The 19,615-nt window shown below is 34.0% G+C and overlaps 1 protein-coding gene across 36 annotated transcripts in view; it reads right to left on the reverse strand.

Moving 5' to 3' along the window:
• The window catches only part of NRXN1 (neurexin 1), a 1,005,516-nt gene that overhangs the window by 38,407 nt on the left and 947,494 nt on the right, over nt 1-19,615 (reverse strand). Inside the window, exon 1 of one of the 36 annotated variants that reach the window (XM_016137106.2) lies at nt 17,195-18,444. The exons of 34 other annotated variants lie outside the window; for them this stretch is intronic. In XM_016137106.2, the coding sequence (XP_015992592.2) occupies nt 17,195-17,227 (33 nt within the window). In that variant the 5' untranslated portion in view covers nt 17,228-18,444. Of the gene's footprint in view, nt 1-17,194; nt 18,445-19,615 lie in introns of those variants that run through there. One more of the 36 variants, XM_016137105.2, reaches the window with a different exon arrangement.

Consider the following 19,615-nt stretch of genomic DNA (forward strand, 5'->3'; position numbering starts at 1 on the left):
TTGTATTGGTTACATTTATAATATAACATGACATTGCCTATCTGTGGATTAATAATATGCTAATTAACTCTTATAAGACAGTGAGTAATATTTTCTTAGTGCATTAGAACAGTGGAAGTATATGCCTTTCCAAATTATGTTTAAATCTAAAAGTTTGGAAACTGCTTAGGTATATGTCTTATCTTATTGCATTCACTTCCATGAGACAGAATTTATGTCACTGAACACCTATCACAGGAATTCAATAGAGTTGATTACACCCCCAGAACACCTATCACAGGAATTCAATAGAGTTGATTCAAAATGTCATCACTATTGTCTATGGTGATTATTTCACAATGTATATGTATATCAAAACCTCAAGTCATACACCTGAAATATATCATTTTTATTTATCAATTATACTTCAATAAAGATGGAAAAAAATGTCATCACTCAACCTGGCTTATCTAAGTATCTGGATTTTAAATAAAAGCATTTCATGAACATAATTATGATTGTAAAAATAGAATAAATTTAAGAGTGAAGGATTCATCTTGACTTAAACAATTTTAAAAAAGATTACACATGACAATTGAATTGGTAGAATTATTTCAAATAATTTTATCCTGACGGTCATCCTAAGTTCACTATATCTAGGTGTATGCTTGTCACAATTGCTCATTTATAACAGCTCATTAAATCGCAAAACAAGAGTGAGCGAGTATAGATTATTTTCCAGGAGTATAATTCCCAAGAGAGAGAGATGAGAACTACGGCAAAATCAGTTTTTCAAAGATTTTATCTGCCTTCTAACATCTTTAGAAAGTGACAACAAAAAAATTTTAACTGGTTTCCACATTATACCTCATGGCTGGAAATTTATGGTAGAGAAATAGCAAAAAGTGACATTATCTTTAACTGAAAAGAGAGAGTGATTGTAAGTTAGAAGGAAGGAAAGGCTAAAAATGTCTTTCAATAAATTGGTCTGCCTACCGGTATGAAGCATTTCTGTCCTTTGAGAAAGCAATATGAGCCTGCCTTATAGAAAGGACTGAAAAAAAAAAAAATAGTTGACGGTTGTTCTGGGTTTTTTTCCTATATAATAGTCCCCCAACTCTCTCCGTCTCCCCTGAACTCTATAGCAATAGTCAAATTATAAGTACTTTTATTTGATTATAAGAAAACTATGCCTTTAAAATGTTTGCTTTCAAAATCTAACTACAGGATGAAAGTTTTATCTTCTTTCTAAAATAAACTGCATGAAGATAAGGGCTAGCTGAGACCAGCTATCAAATTCAAACCAAGGAAAGAATATGCCACAAAATTTTTATCTTTTGACTGTTTCTTCCATGCATTCACACATCCATTAATTCGTTTATCCACTCACAGTAATTCACTAGATACCTTTGATTAATAATGAGTTAATCAGAGGAGAAATAGAATAGGGAACCAGGTTTTCTTGCCTTCAGTTGCATGGACAGCTTCAGGCGTGTGACATATGAAGACTTCTATGAATAGAAAAATCTCTTTGACCACTAAGCATGGCAGGAGCATGATGAGTTTAAGAGCTACACAGACTGGGCTGAAATCCCAGGTGTGCCACTTATTAGCTTTGCGACTTTGGACAAGTTTCCCAAGTTCTCTAGGTTTCTTTCTATGAAAAAATGAAGCTGTTTACATCTATTTTGCAAGATTACTATGAGTATTGTATTTCGTACAGCTGGATAGGCGCACTGTCCAGCACAATGGCTGGCACTTAGAAGATGTTATTGAGAGTATTTATTACGTAGACACTGTGGGCTCTGTACTCATTCTCACTTAGCTCTCTGCAATGTGAAAGGAAACATTTATTCCTAGAACTGGACATCTGAGATCTTTAGACACAGACTTTCCCTTCACAAAGGAAATACAATTTCCCAACCTAATTTCACACTCCATATTTGAACATCCTATAGAGAAAATTACATATTTGATGAGAAAACTATTTAAAACACTGCAAAAAAAAAAAAAAACCCTCATCATATTATCAATGTACTGCAAAGCCAAGGAGCTTCTCTTCTCTCTAGCTGCATGATGTAACTAAGCATTTGTCAAATCCTATTTTCAAGTCAGAATTTGAAAGCTTTTTGTGTTATCTGTTCCAATCTCATTAGGAAAGAGAGGGAAACCCTAAGTTGGCCTGGTCAGGTGAGTGGTATCAAATCACTGCATTACTCAGTGCCAGACTCGGATCTCCAGAGTATATTCTGACCTCCTGGCTCTATACCCAGTTGGCATCCCACTCCTTCCATTGGTTCCAGTTTCATGTTTGGGTATGGGGAAGATAAAACTAGCAGGATTAATTTGCTAATTTTCCCAGGTTTCTCAAACATGATTTGTCTTTTTCAATTCTTCCCTACATTTCATTGAAAATTTTAAGGAAAGCATTTAAGAAATACCAAGGAATGGCATCTGCTGACATTATGCAGAGTTGCTAGACCAGAAAGCACTCAGCACTACTACATGCGAAGCCCACTAAGGACCAACAGAAGAACACATTTGCAGACGCTGGGGGAGAATATTACTAAATGTCTTCTATTGAAGGTGAGGAACTTCATTAGAGAGCTTGCCTTTCTGTACACATTTTATTAGATGGAATCTGTGCCTAACTCTGGGGAGCTTTATTTAGTATTGTATAATGACTCCTTCTTCAACCACTAGTCATAATTTTTTTTTTTTTTGCCATTAAAATAGCTGTGATAAGTAAAGGTCACATGCAAAACAGACTAAGGGATTAACCATGTGCTCTCTTAGACAGCCTTCCTCTCTCCAGACTTGGGGGTTTACTTTCACTGCCGCTTAGTTCCGATGTGTTCCTGGAAGTTGCTTTCATGCCCCTCCCACCTGGATGTGCCCTTTTCTGTCCCCTCACACCTCTGCAGTCCCTCCCTCTTCTATTTATTCTCATTACTGGGACACCTGCTGATTAAGGATTAAAAAAAAGCCTTCTGTTCACCAAAAAAGAATGTCATTTGTCATCATGAGAAGTTTTGAAGTCATGTGTCACCTTTTAAACAAAAATTCAGAAGACAGGTGTTACTTGATGGTTTGGAATTATTGTTAGGAGCATCAGTACCTGCAGCACAGTAGCAATCTCAGATGCTAAAGAGAAGAGTGTCACTGTCCTGCTCCATGGGTCCCCAAACTTCCCTTTTCAGTTGATGCCTGCTCTTTGTCTCTTTTGTCTATCACTGTCAGGCTTTATAGATACCTTTTTAAAACCCTTTTCAAATTTGCTCCTTCAGATCTCCTTTGAGCTGAAAATCCAGATAATCAAGATTCTTTAACTATCTTGAGAAATAATAAATTGCCTATAAGAAAAAGAGGACTAGGGAGGCTCTCAAATAAGAAAGCACAGGTACTTGAGAGCATCTCAGTCAAGGCTCATGGCTAAAAATACACAAGACCTGTTAGTTTCCTCAAAATGCAAAGTTCCTGATGAAGGTAGTGCACTTGTTTGTAAGTGACCCACCTAGTAATATTTTAACTCTGATAATCCTCAAATAGGCTTTTCTAATTTCACATTCTATATAATTTCATTCTAGTTTTCTTATTAAAACTAGACTTCAAATACCTCAACTTCTAATTTCTAAGAGCTAGTCATATAGAAGCCAAGCCTCCTTTGGTGTTCCACTGAGTTTTCTGGGAAGGAGATGAGCAATATAATAAGAAAGGTAGCTGCCTTACTGTTTTTGACCACTTTGCCACCTGAAAGATGGGGGATGGGGAGGGAAGCGCTTTAGCTTGTATTTATAGGTAGAATCTAGCACTGCCATGCAGGAATTCAGCTACATTTACCCAGGGTAGGTGATTCACTTCACATCTTTAGTAGAAAGAAGCTCCCTGTGGTAGCTGCTTTTCTGTTTTCCTAGGACCAGTTGTTCACTTGACAAACTGAGCAGTGCTAGTATGGGTTACAGATTTTGTGATGCTGCGCCCCAGTGATCTGGTGCATGGGCACTGAGTTTAAACATGGAGCTGTTAGAACATTGGTAATTTTTTAATCTCTAATTTATAAAATGGGATGAATGCAATACCAGTCCTGCAGTGTAGTTGTAAGAAATAAGAAAATCATGATCCATGAAGTGCTTAACATTGTTCCTGGTGCATAATAAACAATAAATAAATCTTAGCTATTCTCACCTTTATTATACAAGACATGCACATATATTACCTCTAGCCTGCCAGGAGGCAGCATGTTTGCCATTAAAGTGGGCAAAACCCCAATATCCTAATAACAATAATAAGTAGACTACCCATATTTTTCCTTGCCTAGGATATTGTGAAGTAGGAAGGGAAAAAAAGCCAGTATTACAGGAAGAATGCAAATGTACTTTTCTTCCGAATGTTCTACTTTTCTTTTAACTCTTAAACTAGCCTCCATTTTATTTCAAAATATACTCCCAATCATTCAAAAGCATCTTCAAGTTGGAAAGCCTTCTTTTTTGTTTTACAATAAGCTAAACGCAGGTGCAAACTCGAGGGAGACAAACCTTGGAAATTTTAAGTATGTTACCATGGCAATGGTTTGCAAGTATGTGTATGAGTTTCATCTTAGCTCTCAAGCATTCAACTGAGTTCATATATGGAGGTTCAAATCACTAGACACACAATATTTGCTATTCATTGTGTCTTAAAACGTTTAGAAATAACTGTCTGTTGCTTATAACAACCAGAAACCACAAACTTCTTCCTTCCTTCTTTCCTTCCTTCTCTCCTTCCTTCTTCTCTCTCTCTTTCCCTCTCTTTCCTCTTCTCTTCTCTTTTCTCCTCTCTTCTCTCTGTCTCTCTGTCTCTCTCTCCCTCCCTCCCTCCCTCTCTCTCTCCATCCATCCATCCATCCATCCACCCGCTTTGCAAATGTGGAGATCTGTCACTCATCATCTGCTCTTAGATGGCTAATTTCACCAGTTTGGCTGCTCCAAGCTAAATACATAAATTCAACAATAATCATTTTCACCATGGTTGCAAACACACAGTTACACTCCCAACATGAAAGAGCTGTAAAAATTTTCTACTGATTTTCATTTAGTTTCCTCATTCGAAACTGAAGTTTCACATTAGTTTCCTCATTCAAAACTGAAGTATCCTTAAAGAAGCATGATAATTATTTAGGGATGCTCAATTAAAACAAACTTTCAATGTAATGAATTGTGGAGGATAATTTTAAAAAGTGTTCCTTTATAGAATGCAGAAAAGAAGATTTAAGTATGTAATTCTATTCTTTAAATCCAATGCCCCTTTCCCCTCAAAGGCACTACCATCACCACCACCACCAACAAGAAATGAAAAGAAATAATCTTATCTCATTTAAACCAACACTACCTAAATTGTTCTTGAATGGTTTGGTTGATGCTTCTAAATTGCAAAACTTGTACAATGGACTCATGATTCATTAACAATAAAAGTAGTGATTCTTGACAAAGTATTTTTCCCACAAACAGAATCCACAGAACACTAAAACTGGTAAATTTTAAAGCTACCTATTTGCTAAAAGAACAATTTTTAACAAATTCTCTTCAAATTACAAAGCTTTCTCCATCTAAAATTGCACTATGCAAATTGTCAATTTTTTTAAAAATTAATTCACCAGCAAAACAACAAAACCTGGATTTTTTTAAAGTGTATATTTAGTCTTCCTACCAAATTTTTTTGCTGGAAATGATCCATCATGATACAAAGTGCCCTACATAAAATGAGGCCGCAAGGGGCCCCACTATCTCCTGCATTTGGTTATTGACAAAACCTTTACTAAATTGTTATTAGCTGCCAAAGCCTGGCAGTTATTTAAAATTCACTTGGCTGCTTTAATTTTGACCCATCTTGCAAAATACACACACAGACACAATATTATCATTCTCTCTATCCTCCACAGTCCTTGATTTAGCAGCTTGTTGATGTACAGTACTTTAAAATTGCAGTAAGGCTCCCCTCCCCTCACTCATTCTAAACAGCCTACAGCAATGCTGGAATTAAACGAATGAGAACACAGTAATTAGCTATGCAAACTGTCAAGTGGATCTAAAAAGAAAAACAACCGGGAAAACACAACAATCAGCAGTTTCAAGCTCCAACAAGAATTTACATCGAGTTCCCATTTATTTTAAACAAAATAGATTAGGTCTTTTGAAAAAAAAATCACTGCAATTTCCATGGAAATAGGGCAAATCAGCTAATGGGCCTTTTACATTTCTAATTTCTATAATAGAGATATAGTAGAAAAGTCTGTGATCTTATACTCTTTTCAAATAATTTGTTTTACCCTTCTATAACCAAGTTTATTACCAAAGTGAGTAGCATTGAAAATGGTTCCAAAGTGGATACGAAACAGGTGAATGGGTTAAATCAGATGCTGTGACTGATCCCCCCTAAATTCCCCAAAGCTCCCAAACATCCCCTTAATAGTTTTATAAGTGGTAATTAAATTAAGTGAACATTAAAGGCAAATTGGAAAGGGGAAAGAATTATTAAATTATCTGGTGTGTTTATGAATGGGAAGGAGTAGGCTTTAAATTCTTTGGGTAGGGAGTACTGATTATATAATTTGTCGCTAAATCTCTGGATTCTTTACGGGTAACAACTACCTACTTTGTTCTCCTGGCAACCATGTTGAGTTCCTTTGAAACAACATACTTTCATCATGTACATGCCTTTGTCTGAAGTGCCATGCTTACACTGAATGTTAAGGTTCCCTTAATCCATTATGCATCCAGTAATAGAATTATATCATATTTTTTTTTTTTAAAAATCAGCATTGTAATTAAATTGCTCAACTCAACTACTTTAAAGTTTTTGTTTGCTTCAATTCTCTTAACTTTAAACTTGTAGGACAACCGCCTACTTTATAAATTGAGAATATAAAGTGAAATGCCTGAAAGTGGTCTGGAATAGGACATAGCATTCGGAGAGTTGAGAATATAAAGTGAAATGACTGAAAGTGGTCTAGAATAGGACATAGCATTCGGAGAGTCTACCAGGAGTTTAATCATTATCTGGCCCAGTGACCTGTGGCAAATAACTCCCAATCCCCCAAATAAGTGAGAATAGATGACTCCACAGATTCCTTTAAAATGTGATATCAAGGATGATACAAGGGAGTCTTGTGGTAATGGTATAGTGGTGATGGTTACAAGAATCTACACATGTGATGAAACTGCGTACAACTACACATACACACGACTATGTGCATGTACAACTGGTGAAATCTGAATAAGTTTATGATTGATAACAACATCAATATTCTGGTTTTGATATTGAACTATAGTTGTACATGATGTTAATTCACAGATTCAATTATCTGTGAATCTTTAATTTTTTTCAAAGGAAATATTTTTTAAAAAGTGTAGATATATAATACATACATACATGTATGTATTATACATGACTGGCTTGCTGACAGTCAAAGATGAAACACCAATATACAGGTCCTGATGCTTTATCAATGACCTGAAAATTATTGGGTATACACAATTTGCTTTTTGGCTAAGTTTGATAGTTTTTACCTAAAACAATTAGTGCTTTTAGGATAATTAAAATATTGCTTATTTCACCACGATTCATAGTAGGGAAATTGTCATGTGACAGGTTGTTATTAACAACATCATTTTTGCCTATCTTTCTGTCATTTATCCTTGAATACAGAATCCTAAGGATTGAGACACCAAATGACTAAAAATTTCAACAACAAATATCGCGTGCCCTTGATTTAAAAGAAAAATTAAAACAAAATGAAAATAAAGTTAAAAAGGAAGTGTCAGAAATTTATCCTGCAGAATCCTATTCATCTTGGAGTTAATTTGTTGTGCTCAATATATTTCTTTTCAATACCATAGAATCCAATGGATTCTTCTGACCTCCACAAGGTCTAAAAATAATTGCTAATGACTTAGCAATTTTATGCCTATAAATTGGTTTCAACGTTTGATTCTTAAGTGACACAATAGGGGCAAAAGAAAGCAAAATGCCATTAGTAGACTTCTATTAGAGGAAAAGTTGAAGAAAATAGGCAAAACAAACAGGAAATTATAAAGAAAACAATGAGTAGAAGGAAGGAGAAAAGGAAAGAAAAGGATATCTCCACCCACGTTTGGGTAGTGGCAGAGTGTCTCATGCCATTTTATAAATGAGACCAATGATGGAGCTATTTCAGACTTAGGAAAGTAGGATTAATATCTCACCTAGTGAAATGTGAAATCATCTTGGTTTCAAAATTCTAAAAAGACATTTAGGAGAAAAGAAGGCAATCCATCAAGTCAGCTCTGCTCTAGGACTAGCCAATCAAACTGTGTCTTTAGGATTTAGCTCCCTTCTGTCAGCAAAGACTTCACTCCACTTAAATACCAAACTTAAGACGCGTAACAGAAAAATACCTAGTGGGGTAGTCTACTGTCTTTGAACATCTGTCACCAAACAATGGAAGGTGAAATAGAGGCAGTTTCTCAGTCGCTTTTATTAAAATAGGTAAAAAATAATGAGTTATCTGATGAAGAAATCCTTCCAGAACCCACACATGTTTTCCCAAGGTTAATTCCACTGGTTAGAATAAATTTAAAATGCCACAGTACCATAATGCTTCTTAGACTTTGCAGGGAATGCTTTAAAGTTGAAGTGTTTCAAGCTAACCATGTCCTAGAAGTCAAATCCATCATTATAAGGTTACATTAAAAGCTAAACCTCTACTATACATATCCATTTGTACTCTATAATGCTGGTTTCCAGACCATTCACCAAATCCTGTCTAGTTTAGATGCTGATAACAAAGAGAAAAAAAATATAAAAATGCAATCACTGCGCCATCCATATGTTGTCTTGAAACTATGAATGTCAAAATTCTAATTTCATTTCTTGTGTCTGAATATTTCCCTGCTAAATATTTCAAATTACTATAGAAACTTGTTAGCTATATTAGTTTATAAATATATATATAAACTAATATATATAATATATATAACCTAAATATAAATTATGAATATCCATACAAATAATTTGCTCTACACATCTAACCACCTATTCCCAGTATAGACCCATTTTCTTTTTCCTGTTTATAGAAACATGTTTATAAAGTCTTGTTCTCCGAATATGTCATTTGGCATTTTTAAATGTATTTTTTTTTTTTACAAATCTCTACTGGTGATGAGAATTTTTCTCAAACTGTGTTGTTGACTGTTTATGTCACCACTTTCCTTACCACTTCCATTAGAAGCCATAGTGCACCTTATTTCTTAAAGAATCTGAAGTTGATTTGGGAATGAAGGACTTTCGGTCCAGAGTATGCAGTACTTTATAGAATATGTACTGATGTAAAACCTAAAAATTTACATGGTGAATACAGCATTCATGTGGGTAATTATTTAGTAGATTCAGCCCATGATTTTACACTACGGGATTCTTATTAGGAACACAAGAGAGGGAATCAGAGTTTCTTGACACATGGTAATGAATATTTTTACTTACAATGAATGATTTAGCTCTTTTGGCACCCATTGTATGAAAAATAGATTTGAAATAACTTCAAGGTTTTTTAGCAAAGATAGAGGCTTTGGAACACAAGAAGAACAGGCAGTATGAGATCCCTTTCCTTTTTTTTACACAGAAGTTTACATGTTTGTATGATGCACACGCTGACTGCAATTTTTTTCATATTTATGAAGATCATGTGGAAATGAAGATGTTTCTTCTATAGCATTTTCTTTTGTGAATTTCTAAGATTCCAAATACCAATTCTCTCAAATCAACCAGCCTTGCCCATAGAATGCTAATGAGCCTCTGTGTTCTTCATTATGGAAATAGAAAAGGAGCTTTCCCTCTAATTAATGCTAACCATGACTGGAATTAGTCTCACCTAGTTTCAAAATGAAAATTCCATAAGAAAATCCCAAATGTAAATTCATTTCAAAATTCAGGGGAGACAATTCAACAAAATGAAAAGTGGCCTGTTTAAGCCACTTGTCTTTAAAACCTTTTCTTTTAAAGGAAATTCACATTAATTCACACTCCTGCAAACTCCTCATTTTCCAAACGGGAAGGTCAGGTGCTAGAAAATTAAGTAGTTGGTCTTCATCATACTAGTAGCAGTACAACTTTATCCAGTACTATCTCTTTACATAAATCAAAATAAAATGTTTTAAAATTATATAAGCTATACAAAATAACCGGTTCAAAATTGGACATGTTGAATTTGAGGTGAATTGCAGAAACTGCAGGGTAGGTTTTAAGGTTAGGAGAGAGTTCTAGGATTAGAATGCTATAAATTTCATGAGGAAACAGAAGGGGAAAATAGATTCAGAGACCGACTTCAAAATAAAACCAACATGTATATAGATAGGAAGAAAAAACAGGTACAAACAAAAAGGTCTGCTTTTCTTAAAATTTTTTTTCCTCTGAAATACTTTACTAAATATTTCTGAGTAGAAATTCTGGGTTGTCCATTGAGGAGGGTTTCTTAAGATGTTGGTTGGAATCAAACCAAGTGATGTTGAAATTTTCCAAAAGTAGTGGCATCTATGACACAAAAAGTCTAAAAACAGATCATTTTTTAACATTAATGAATGTCAATTTCTTAGCGGAGACAAAGGTACAATGCTTAAGCATGGTGTAACATTAAGGGAAGGTGGATCATGAGTAAACTCTCTATAAAATGATTGTGACATTTCTATATATTTAAATTACTCTGAATTAAAACATTTATTTAAAAACTAATAATAAAAGAAGCATATTGCCATGATCAAGTTCTATATATTATGTATTAGTTGGCAAAACCAGTTTTATAAAATAGTTTTCTTTAAAAAAAGATGGAGATACGTTCACAAAGAAAAGAAATACAGTCACAATCATAAAACTATAAAATATCCAACCTATAAATCCCTTATTCTCTAATATTTACAGATATAAAACATGTATTATCCTCGTTTGAATGTCATGTCTTTGGAAATGCCCTTACAAAGTAGACAATCAAAACAAGTATATTCTTTTCTACTTCATCTCATCATTTTAAACCCTCATATCTCTTCCTAAAGTACTACAAAGAGTTGATTCATCTTTTAGGAACTTGCTGGGTAGAGAGAGAGAGAGAGGCAGGGAGGCTACACTCAGTAGCCGTTTGTTTAAAATAACACAATCTATTGCAATTGAAATCTCTCTGGTTGCATAAAAAACCAGAAATCAGTAATCTAGGAAACCCTTGTTAAATGGTGACTTTAAACAGTGAGCTTACTATCCCTAGCTTGAGATTTTGAAAAGTAATCAAGAACTATTCAGTTTGGTATTTTACATCTAGGTATCATTTCAGTCATTTCTAATGAATGGTTCATGAAGTTTCCCATATTTTTTTACTGGTTTTAAAACTACTTACTGAGGAAATATTAGTACTGTATCGATAACCATTTAAGTACCATGAATAGACTGTTTCCATAATTATCACTTATTCAAAATTGTTGCACTTAAGGCCGGATCCTTGCTTCCTGTCTATATCTATCCACATTCTATGTTCTTTTTGGCAGGTACACTTCAAAAAGAAAATAAAATCAAAGATAAAAAAGGAAGTAGAATCAAGCATACCGAAAATCATTGCTGGAGTAATTTACAAACACACTCAATTATACCCTGGTAGCCTGAGATAGTTATACTTACTCCAATGTGTCTAATTTACTATTGGAAAAATAACTCAATATTTCAAATCATCCCATCAGTAAAAGGAAACCAATTTCTTTTAAAGAAGAACATTTAGTAATAATGGCTAATTTTAATGAATAAAGAGAATGAGTACAAACTAAATATGCAGGTGATTTTTAAATAAAAAAGTTATGCATAATTTTCATTACTTTTATTATTCATAAAGCATGAAAACTGGCTTTTAAGAAATCAATATGCTTTCCTGAGAATATGTAGAACAGGAAACAACCACCTTGATTGGTTTTTGAGACAAGCTACTTGGGACGCTGCTTCATATTAAAATATCCTCAGTGCCCTAAACACCACTTCAGAAGCTGGTACTGGTGTTATGAGATGTTTATCCACCTGATTTGACTGCTCAAACACAGGACACATGTAGCAGAATAACACTAGTGCATCAGCTTAGCCCTTACTGAACTCTTTCTCCAAACTACCTCAAAGTATGTAGCAAATGCTCAGCAAATAGGTGTTCATTAATTGATTCTATAGGATAAAACAGTTCACCCTTTAATACTCCTCTAGTTTTATGTGTGCTTGTCCTGACTCTGCAACTGGACTTTTAAGGCAGCAAGTGTCTGATTTTTGAGTTACCTATGATATTTAGGAAAGTTCTGCTAGAGATCAACAGCCAGTAGATACTTTAATATATAATAACTATAAAATATACAAAAAACACTGAAGCAGGTGCTTTATTATTGCTTATATGTTACAGCATGCTGGGAATAAAAGGCACACTTCTTTAAGGCTAAGAAAACTCGACAAAATTTCCCCTGAAATTCTAGTTTATTATATATATTCTTTAAACCTATCATTTAGTAGCTAATTATTTAGCAGTGTATCACACAGACATACTTATTCATAGACTCACCACTACAAACCTAATGGATAGGTGATCTGCTTAAATCTAACTAATTGAGAGAAGTCATGGCATTTAATTGAAAACAATAATTTTTAAACCAATGGGAGGGTAAGTGGTTTAGAAAGCACATCTGGTCACGCAAGATAATCCATTAACTAGACAGTTCACACATGGGTAATTGAGAATTGATACCTGAAGCTGTATCTATGTGACTCCAAAATAAGACATTAAAAAAAAAAAATCAAAATTCTATGTAATATTTTTGATCTAACAAGAAATATTAGTGTTTTAAAGTCATAAAGGTAGTTTTAGTTTTACATTATAATGGATACTTTATTTTATATGTGTAGCATTTTATATGTAACCTATATTTTTGTACATATAATACATATTTTTTTTCATTATAAGTAAATTCCTTTCACTGGAGGACTGACTGGGAAGGCAATGTTTCTAAAGCTCTAGTAGAGTTTTCAATTTGAAAAACTGTGAAGAGGTCAGATAGGTGAACGTATTTTCCCATGCCATTAAATTCCCACTTTATCCATGAATTTACTAGTAAATCTAGGCTGTGAACTTACAGAATCATATTTTTGGTCAAAAGTCTGAAATACACTTACAGACAAGATTGGTATCCTACAAAAATTATTATGTTTCAATAAAAAAGCAGTGAAAACAAGGATGAGAGCACACAGACTTCAGGACTGATTTCTTTTGTTTCCCCAAAATAATATTCAAGTCATCCCCACTATTATGTGAAGTTTTTGTCTTTTAAACTAAACAATACTTAAAGTAATGTAGCCTTTATAACAAAATACATAATAACTGTGGGAAAATAGTAAGAAAAAGTATTTGAGCCTTTTCGTTATTAATAATTAAATTGTGGCTTAATCTGTAGAATCAAAAACAATAAAACAATAAAAACAATAATGAAAACAAAAATGTATAATTGATTTTTGGGATATAGTTTTGAGATAGTTCCTAATGTTTAAGCAAGTGAATTTAAATGAAGGTAAAAATTTGAGGGGCAAGTGGAAATGTGTAGTGATAATCATGTGTAATTTATGACGAAAATAAAACACATCTCTCATGTAATTTGCTTTTTCATGGCTATTATTTAATTCAGACTCATACTGTCTTCATCTTGCTAAAGAACACTAGAGGTATCCATGGGTTTATAACTGTCCGAGACTTTCCCCCAATTAACCTGTATACTGAAAATTGCCTGTATACTCCATGATATTGTGCTTGGCTCCACTCTCTGTGCCAGAGTGATGAGGGTGATTCACATATCAACTGTCAAGTAACTGTAGACAATATAGCAGAAAGTAAAATCAATCTTTCTGGGTCAATATGGTAACTTTAGCAGATTTCAAGCCTAAGTATACACAAACATGTATAAAGCAGAACTTGGTATTATTACACTCTGCTGAAAATATACATAGCTTATTGTTTTATAATATTATGTTTTGTAATATTGTTGTCTGGACCATATGGTATTTGAGTCCATAAATGACAGGTAAAGCAGCAGAGGAATTTAAGGTTGGCAGTAGAAAAAATAGGAAGTGAAAGAGAAGATTATAATAAAAGGGACCACCTTGTGAAAGTATAATTAAATATCCGCCAAAACTGTTCATGTAAGAATTTTGCTAGTGCTCATAACACTGGAATTCAGAACAATAATTTGACAGGGTCAAAATCTTGTTTAATGTGAGTTATTTTCCAGATGGGCAAAGTGTAATGCTTAGTTCTTGAAACACTTAATATAGACAAAAGATGAAAGTCCTTGGTTCCATGCTTTTTTTCCCATTTGAAAACTACAAAGTATAAGCTAAGAGGGCTTTTCACTTCAATTAGTATTCTGCCTAATGCATCCATCATACAGTTAATTGATTGCACTTGTAGTTTATAAATGCACCCAGATGCTGTGGGATGAGCACGTTTCATAAATTAAAGGAGCATATGGAAGGCACACATTGAGGAACATTTCATCATAACTACCCAAAACATCTTTAACATGCAGTGCAATATCACTAATTACTATGTAAAAATGTAAGCATTTCCCTGGTCAACGTCTCAGTGAGACATTTGCTTAGCAGTTGAGCCCAGATATTTACCACCACTGCAGGGCCCTTCTCCTTTCATTCCATTTTGCTATAAAGAGGATGTGGCCTTAGCCTGCTCAAGCAACCTTGATTGTTCAAAGTCAATAGTAATTTTTATTCTTTATCATTTGGTCATTTTGCTTATGAACACCGGTCAGCCATCCAAAATATAAATCTGTCAAAAGTTCTATCTACAGGGTCTATTTCTTTCTAAAAACATTAAGGGGGAATTTGCCAATCGAGCATTTTGGTGCTCAGTGGATTCTTTCATTAATTTCTAAGAACAGGGCACAGAAGAAAAGGTATAAGAAATTGGCTTAATTCTTCAGCTCTGCGGAAACTAGTATAAATGATCTGAGTAAATTATCTGTAATACCTCAGTGTACAACAGGTAGAGCTTTTCATTCTCTTGTGTAGATCATAATTCTGGTTCAAAAGGTAAGTCAAGAGAGACGTTCAAAATGGCAAAACTTCCTTTGAAGAATGGAAACTCTCTTCATTCACCCACAAGACCCACCAACCAAATGATTAAGTGAGCTGTGAGTGACCCATGGACCAAAAGATATTTATTTAAATTTTTAAATTTGTGGGGTTTTAAAATTTGTGTTTTATTGGTACATTGGCAGGAAAATTTTGGTCAAATTCAGTAGTACTCAGGACTGAAATTTTGTCTGGGTTCACCTTAAATTCTAAAAGAATCATTAAAATTATAAACTTCAGAGGTAAATATATTTTCAGTAAATATATTTTCATTCTTTCTCAATCCTATGACCTTTCTAGGCAAAGGCTGTGCCCAGTTCTCTGGGCGCTTGGGTGACACAAGGCTTGATTGAGGATGCTGAGAGATTAACTTCATTTCGGAATTTGAACTGGGCATTGGTGAAGCCCCAAGTTTCATGACAAAATCAAGAAATACTTAAATAAAAGATTTAAAATTATTCTAGAAATAAAAATCTGTTTATAAGCCAGAAGTAACATAATAGATTAGTCAGCATGGGCTGTAAATATCTGTAGAATTGAAAGCTTACTTAGGGAAAAAGCCAGTAAACCCTATAGATATCTGAATCACCTAAGAGCTAGCAAGTAAATTTAGTAATCACTGCCATATTTATATTTAGATACAACCAACTCAAATAATACAATTGCTTAATTTTAATTTTTCTGCTACTTTTCCTGAATATGGCAAAGAGAAAAAGGTTATAAACATCATAAAATAGACAAAGCACCATTTACATTCTGGTAAAGCAATTTTAATTTATGGGACTTCCCTAAAATATGAAATAGGGGCTACCTAATTTAATGAAAAATAGCTGTCATAACAGACATGACATTTTATCTTATAATTAAAGGAAGAGGCAATTAGAAGTTCACTTGAAATGAGAGGCCAGGCTTCCCTCCCTATTAGGCAGACTCTTCCCCTCCTCCTCCCCTTTTTGTGATTTGCAATCCCTTCTGTCCTCCATCTGCTCCACCCCCACTTATTGTCTCCACTCACTGCCAAGCGTGCCAATCCCATCTGGCCATACTCCTGCTTCTGCTGGCTCTAATTACCATGGGCCTAGGAAATATTTGAATGTTAAGGCATTTTCTCTCTTCACGAGAACAAGGACTAGTTAAGAGAGTATCAGAAAATTCCCCAAAGAATTCACTCACTCACACACACACACACACACACACACACGAACATGCACGTAATATCTTGCATATATAAGCAGTAGTGTTAGAATCCTCTCCTAGACTAAAACAAACAAACAAAAAAAGCTTTAAAATTTTCACCTTATATACATTTAAAAAAACTGAAATATTACTATCTTTGAAATAATCGAAATTTATATTTCAAAAATACAAACAATTTCATTAATCCTAGACATGCATGTTTTTTCAGTAAGCAGAACTGGTGTAAATAAATGTTACTCAAATTTTATCATCATGAAATATTTCCATTAATCAGAATTAATCATTGATCACTAATACATTTTCAGTTGTACCGAACATACATTTAATTCAGACATTCCACTTTTACAAATTCTCAACGGAAATGTGACTCTGTCTCAAAAGCATGCATGGTCAGAATTTAAGCATATTTAGAAAAAATTATCACCAACTCATTAACAATAATAAAGCACTCTGGCAAGTCTTGAAAGCAGCTTTTATTCATGCTTTTACTTGAACCAACTTAATACATAAATGCACACACACAGACACACACAATTTTTGATTGTTTTTGTCACAAGCATGCTAAAAAAAAAAAAAAACCTTCTGAAGCTCACACAAAGCAGCAAACAAAACTAGAAGCAACCATGCTCAGGGTTTAAGGACATTTAAAAATTTAAAACAATCTTTCTACATTTCATCTAGAGCATGCATAAATTTGACATGCAATCTCCAAGAAGAAATAGTTTAATATAAATCTTAAAATTAGTTTATCCAAAAGAGTTTATTCTTATTTTCATTATTATTGTTCTTAGGCTTCTGGTGTCTTAAACCCTGCATGCTGCAGTTCTAAGCTGTGCTGAGCACCGGCTGTGACAGAAGAAGCTACCTGCGAGTTTTCACAGTGCCATCTCATATCCATGTCTGTCTGGCTACCCTGCGTGCTTAGAGCTTTTTTCTTAATTCTTAATGGAAATCCTAGGAAATTTAGTCCATCCTCTGAAATCAATACTGGTGACAGGAGAGCTCCCTGACTCAGTGGGAGATCAAGATGATAAATTGCCTGCGCATCAGCCTGGCCTATCAGTGCCCTGCACACAGATGGGCGAGAAAACACACAGAAAAGGCTCTATCAGTCACGTGTCACCGAGAAGCCAATGGCTGACGCGCTACTGCAGGAAGGGATGCTGCAGTTCCGTCTGCAGTTGACGAGGCTGTTGGTACACAGCCCAGCCCGCGCCTGGCTCAAAAAGTCTAGGCAGTCACTACTGTTGAATTTGTAACCCGGCTGGGACTGCAGAGAGGGATGAGCGTCCCATTTAACCCCTCACCCAAATAAGACCTATTTTCATGCAGAGAGAATTTTCTCTTTATTACTTTCTAATCCGGTGTGATTGCTGAGAAGGAAAAAAACTATTTTTTTTTAAACATCCAGCCCTAAAAGTCTTATATGCTTCTTTTCAGATGACTATCATGTTTCTACCTAGTTAAATTAGAAACCTTAAACTGTGTAATTAGCATGCAAGGAACCATGTTAACAGAATCACCTCAAAGTTTTATAATTGTAATTATAATTTTTATTTCCAAGTTAATGAATGGCATTTTTGAATGCCACATTTATAATGAATATTTTTATGGGATGATTTTGTAAAGGCAATTATGCGACGTTAAAAAATACATTAAATACATTATTATGCTTTTTTTTTTTTTTTTTGGCCAATTAGAACTGTTCCTCTTTAAAGACAATTTAAGTCCCAATGAATATGCCATTTTATCAATCATTAAAAATAACGAACAAGCGCCAAAGAATGTACACTTTGTTTCACAAAGCCTAAAGAACAAATACGTTATCCAGTGATGGAAATATGGCCTTATTTTTTGCCTTCTCTCTGAAATTGAAAAGGATTCTTTGGTAATCAAGGGCTCCACATCTGGAATACCATATGGAAATATATCCCCTAATATATTTGCTTCCATTTATCATTCTGTAATAACAGATATTTTGCACAGTTCTACAAAGTGACGGAGATGATTATATCCAGTCTGACAGGAAAGGTTATAAGAAACCATGGTGTGTTTCAAATAACAGTATCATAGAGATTAAAGAAAAGCTAAAAAAACTGAACAATTTTTAGGAATAACATTTATATCAGAAAGATATAAAGAAAAGAACTTTTCTTTGTTCTTTATCACTCAGCTTTAATTATATCCATTTCGAGGATTAATTATAATCATTCAATAGTACTTACAGGAAAATTTGAGAATAAGTAAATTGCCACTAAACTTCAGAATGCCGAAATTCCAAAGCTCATTTTGTCTTGGTGATTATTTTTAAAAACATATTTCTGAAAGACTGAACCCTGTCAAGTTTGTGCCTATTCTATCTTTGGCCTAGTTATTCAATTACAACATAATCATCAAAAATCAAACTTCATTCTTTTAAAAGAAAGTATTAAGGCTTAGAGCACTTCTATTAAAAAAAAAATAAAATTATTCACATCGAACCTGTTCATTTCAATATTGTAATAGCTCAAAACTAGAAACCATCTAGTCATCGCTAATGAACTGATCATATAAATTATGGGACGTTACAATCGAGATGATCTGCAGCTATAAAGTGTAATGTGGTAAATTCAAATGTGCTTACATGAAGAGATCTCTTGAATGTATTGTTATTTAAACAAAAATTAACAGTACTAATTACAAATTGTTTAAAGCTTATACACATACAAACATTTACACATACAAATATATAGCTGCATATGAAGAGAAAATTTTTGTAGAGACAAAATATCAGTCAATAGTGGTTAAATCTGAGGAGGGAGCAGAGTTCAAAGGTGAGAGTGAGACTCAGTTTTACTAGGTACCATTTTGTACATTTTTTCATCAAGACTATGTATTACTTTTCTCATTTAAAATTAAATTGATGATATCTACAATCATTTAGGTTTAGAAGAATGTGACTAGTAGATGTTTTGAGTAAAAATAATTAGGAGAGAAGGCAGAGGGAAGGGTAGCCTGCTTTTTTTCAAATAAAATAGGGTAGGTGTGGGCAAGAAGGTTCTGGCTGTCTTAGCTGAAGACCTCCACGTCCCAGTCATTTCTAGTTCTTTCATTTCTAAATGTAGATAACACTACAAACCTGTATGTGCTAAGCGCTTTACGATTTATAGTGACAATTTCTAAATTATCTTTGATTCTTAGAGGTAGGAATAGGAAGGACTGAGAAGTAAATGATTTGGCTAATTACCCAAACTTGGACAAATTAACCCCTCTAAGCCTTAGTTTTCTCAGCAGGATGCAATTAGCA

The sequence above is a fragment of the Rousettus aegyptiacus genome, unplaced genomic scaffold, assembly GCF_014176215.1.
Source record: "Rousettus aegyptiacus isolate mRouAeg1 unplaced genomic scaffold, mRouAeg1.p scaffold_m13_p_7, whole genome shotgun sequence".
NCBI lineage: Eukaryota > Metazoa > Chordata > Mammalia > Chiroptera > Pteropodidae > Rousettus > Rousettus aegyptiacus.